The sequence below is a fragment of the Herpailurus yagouaroundi genome, unplaced genomic scaffold (assembly GCF_014898765.1).
Source record: "Herpailurus yagouaroundi ecotype Mexico unplaced genomic scaffold, PumYag 200, whole genome shotgun sequence".
Taxonomy (NCBI): Eukaryota; Metazoa; Chordata; class Mammalia; order Carnivora; family Felidae; genus Herpailurus; species Herpailurus yagouaroundi.
In genome coordinates this window covers 5381878-5385432 of record NW_024412431.1, presented here as the reverse complement: position 1 = coordinate 5385432, position 3555 = coordinate 5381878, and the positions used below count along the sequence as shown (strand labels likewise).

The window sequence follows — 3555 nt, the reverse complement described above, 5'->3', positions numbered from 1 at the left end:
CCACTCAGCCCCGGAGAACAGCCCCTAGAAACTGATTGGTAGATAAAGGTGGTACTGGGGCTGACTCCCTGGGTCTTTGCCCCTGGAATCCAGCGCTCATGGTCAACCCTGTTCACAAATGCCAAGAATGACATAAAGCCCAATGTCCAGAAACAGCGAGAAGAAAAGTCATTTGTGGGCGCAGGTGGGTGCCCAGCAGTGTGAATACTGGCGTGTCTGCTCTCCCACCCACCGTGGGAGGGGCGGGGTCTCAGAGAAGCTGTCATGGTGATGGGGCAGCCTCCTCCCAGGCCTCTATGGGATGCCCAGGTTCTCTTTCTTCTCCTGAGTTGTGCTCCTACCTGGATGGTGCCCTGAGCCAAGGCCGGCTTGAAGTCTCTGCGCAGAACTTGGACTTTTTTAAAGAAGTTGGAGAGTCTCTGGGAAGAGAGGAGAAGGGGCGGGTCAGAGAGCCTCGCGTATGCGTGTTGGGGTGGGGGTGGGGGGGAGCTTGGGGAAATTGGGGGAATGAGGCGGGCGGCACAGAGGGATTCCTGCCTCCTGGCCCCTGCTGGGGCCACCCACCTGGCTCTTGATTCCAGGGGGTTCGGTCCAGGCAGGGAAGGACATCTCTGCAGGCGATAGAACAGCCATTTATTAGGCGTGAGAGTGTCTGTGCGTGTGTTGGGATGGCGGCTGGGGTCAGGTCAGACCAGGTACCTTGACAGGTGGTGTTCGTTTGCTTATCCTGGAATCCGGGTTTGAGCTCCCAGCCACGGCGGCAGCGGCACCTGTATGAGCCCACGGTGTTGACGCAGACTGTGGAGTTGTGGCACACAGGCGGCCGGGAGCTGCACTCGTCCACATCTGGGGACACAAAGACGGGACTCGGGCCCTTCTCCTTCTGTGTCCCGCCCCCTTTCCCCATATTAGTACCTCCCACCTTGGCTGGAGGTGACGTCCCCTGCCGACCCCACATCCTGGTGATGCAGGAGTTCTGGAAAGTGTGGGGAGGCCTGACACATAGCACGTGAGCCCTGTACAGATGTGCAAGTTGTGAACTATTGAAACACCTTTGTCCCAGTTGGTAATTAGCTGCCGCCTGGGGTCTCCAAGGAGCCTGCTCCTCAGTACCCCGGCTCCTTCCCCAGGATCCCCGCCCCCCCCCCAGATCTTTTCCCATCGAGCCTCAAGAGAATTAATGCTTGGCACAGCAGGGCACCGCCAGCATTCATCCTGCTTGGGTGGTGTGGGTGCCACTGAATACGCATGCAATCAGCTGTTCTGAGTGTGGGTCTCCAGGATGTGGCATCTGAGCTCTGGACCTTCACAGACGGTGTTGTTTGGGCCATTGGGGGACCCAGGAATGGGCTTCCAGCCAGGGAGGCAGCGGCACTCATAGCTCCCAATGTTGTTGAGGCAGTGGGTGGTGTTGTGGCACGGGTTTTGCCCCGAGGTACATTCATTCACATCTGAGGACAAAGCCAGAGGGTCAGGGTCCCCTCCGCTGGCTGCACCCACCTCTCACTGCCCGGCATCAGGGACCCTGCTGTTATTGCACGTGCTGCCCCCTGGTGACCTTCAACCTCAATCTCAGTGCACCTTATGATGGCCTCCCTGCAAGATGGGCGTGGCAGGGACCATGGTCCCCGGTTTACAGGCTGTGAAACCAGGGGGGAAACTGAGTCATGGGGACCGGACTTTCTTTCCAAGGACTCTCAGCTACTCCCTCCCCAGCTCTGGCCCAGGCCCCCTTTCCAGGAACTGGAAGCGACACCCTCCCCCTGCTCCCAAGAGGCAGGTGAGGAAGGGGCGAGACCAGGGGATGCTCACAGAGGCGGGGGGCTCCACAAGGGAACCCCAGGCCCGGAAGGCCCTGCTACCTCCCCGCTCTGTGGTGGGCCTTCTGGGGAGGCAGATGATTGGGCCTGCTCCGTGGGCTGCGGGGTCCGCCTTGGCCCCGCCCCAGCTCCGGCGCAGCCTCACAGCCTCACAGCGTCTTCCGGGGCCTCTACCTGAGCACACGTTTGGGTCGCTCAGGTTGAGCTCCAAGCCGGGTGGGCACCTGCAGGTGTAGTTGCCCTGGGTGTTGATGCAGATGCTGCGGCCTTTACAGAGTCTGGGTTTCCGCTGACATCTGTCCACGTCTGCAGGGGGAAGGAGAGGGCATTGGAGGGCTGCCTGCAGCTGTTTCCTGGGATAGAAGCATCTGGAAGGCCCCGCCGTCTCCTCAGCGAGCGGGGGTGCCTTTTCTAATTCACATGGAGGCGTCCTAGGGGCAAAGCATGGTGGCCCAGATGTTTGTCCATATGTTGAAATTCTTGGGGAGAATCAGGCAGAGCCTTGCACGGGAAAACAGATGGAGGCTGAGCGGACAAGAACCCAAGCCAGGAAGCCAGAAGGTGTCTTCTCCGGGCAGGGCTGCTGGCCAGGGCCAGGGCCAGCTGGGGAAGATGGGCTCCTCCCTCCTCAAACCTCCCTCCCCCACGTTTCTCATGACCCGGGGGTCTGGGAGGGCTCCCAGTGTGGCCAAGCACATGTGGGCTCCAGGAGGGGAAGGACTCTTCACGGCAGCCTTTGATGACCGTGAAGAAGGTGGATATTGTGTTGGAACACACATGCTGTGAGCGTGTGATGTACCTTGAGCCCTGGAGTTTGGAAAGGCATAGGAGACCAGGTAGGACGTTCTGTGGAGAAAGTGAGACCAGTGACCCCAAACCTCGTAGATGGGGAGACGGAAGGTGCGGGGTGGTTCTTGCCTTGACACGTGTTCTCACTCTCACTCCGGAACGCTTTTGCCCCAGAAGCAAGCAGGTATCCGGAGCTGCATTTGCAGTAGAAGCTCCCCTCTGTGTTCTGGCAGTCTGCAAATTTTCCACAGGACACTGGCAAGGGTGGCCCACACTCATCGATGTCTGGAACACAAGAGAACGAACAAAGGGTCACCAGCCAAAAGAGTGAGTTCCCACAGGGCAGAGGCCGTGGCCTCCAGCCCTCCTCTGCCGTGGGGACCCAGAGAGAACTCAGTTCACAGTTCGGTGGACCGAGCTGGAGCCAGCCGCTCTAGAAAGCCTGCCGACTGATCTGCTCACCTCTGCTCTCCGGCCGGGCCTGACGGCACCTAGATCCATACACTCTGCTGTGTCGTGACGGGGGCTAGAAGGAGGTCTGCATCCCCCTCTGCGGGCCTCGTGGGCCAGATGGAGGCCCTGACTTGGGCTCCAGACCCTCCCTTCTGAGACCATTTGCACCATCGGGAAGCTGGGGGTGGGCTCCAGTCAGAGGGATGGTGGCACTGGAGGCCACTCTCAATGCGGACAGTGGGGGGAGTCGTGGCTGGGTGACACTCACCACTCACACCTGAGGCTAAAAGCCCCTGCCCGTTGACAGCTTTCACCTCCCATTACTCACAGTGGCCCAAGTACACCTCACAGGGCCCATCCCCCACTCCCCCGTCTCTGGTGTCAGGCGTGTTCAAGATGCCCCAGGGTGTCTCTGGAAGAGTCTTACTACCGCCAACCCTGGAGGAAGTGACTCTTATCAGAGCCTATCGCAGATACGAAATGAGGAAGCACC

The 3555-nt window shown here is 59.8% G+C and overlaps 1 protein-coding gene across 1 annotated transcript in view; it reads right to left on the bottom strand.

The window, feature by feature from the left end:
- LOC121013844 (adhesion G protein-coupled receptor E2-like) overlaps positions 1-3383 on the bottom strand; it is a 44676-nt gene extending 41293 nt beyond the window's left edge. The window contains exons 1-7 of the mRNA XM_040449649.1: positions 3377-3383; positions 2739-2978; positions 1995-2126; positions 1305-1451; positions 700-846; positions 565-611; positions 56-419 (exon numbers count right to left, since the gene is read on the bottom strand). Of these exons, the coding sequence (XP_040305583.1) occupies positions 56-419; positions 565-611; positions 700-846; positions 1305-1451; positions 1995-2126; positions 2739-2978; positions 3377-3383 (1084 nt within the window). The remainder of the gene's footprint in view (positions 1-55; positions 420-564; positions 612-699; positions 847-1304; positions 1452-1994; positions 2127-2738; positions 2979-3376) is intronic.
- Positions 3384-3555: the final 172 nt, after the last annotated feature.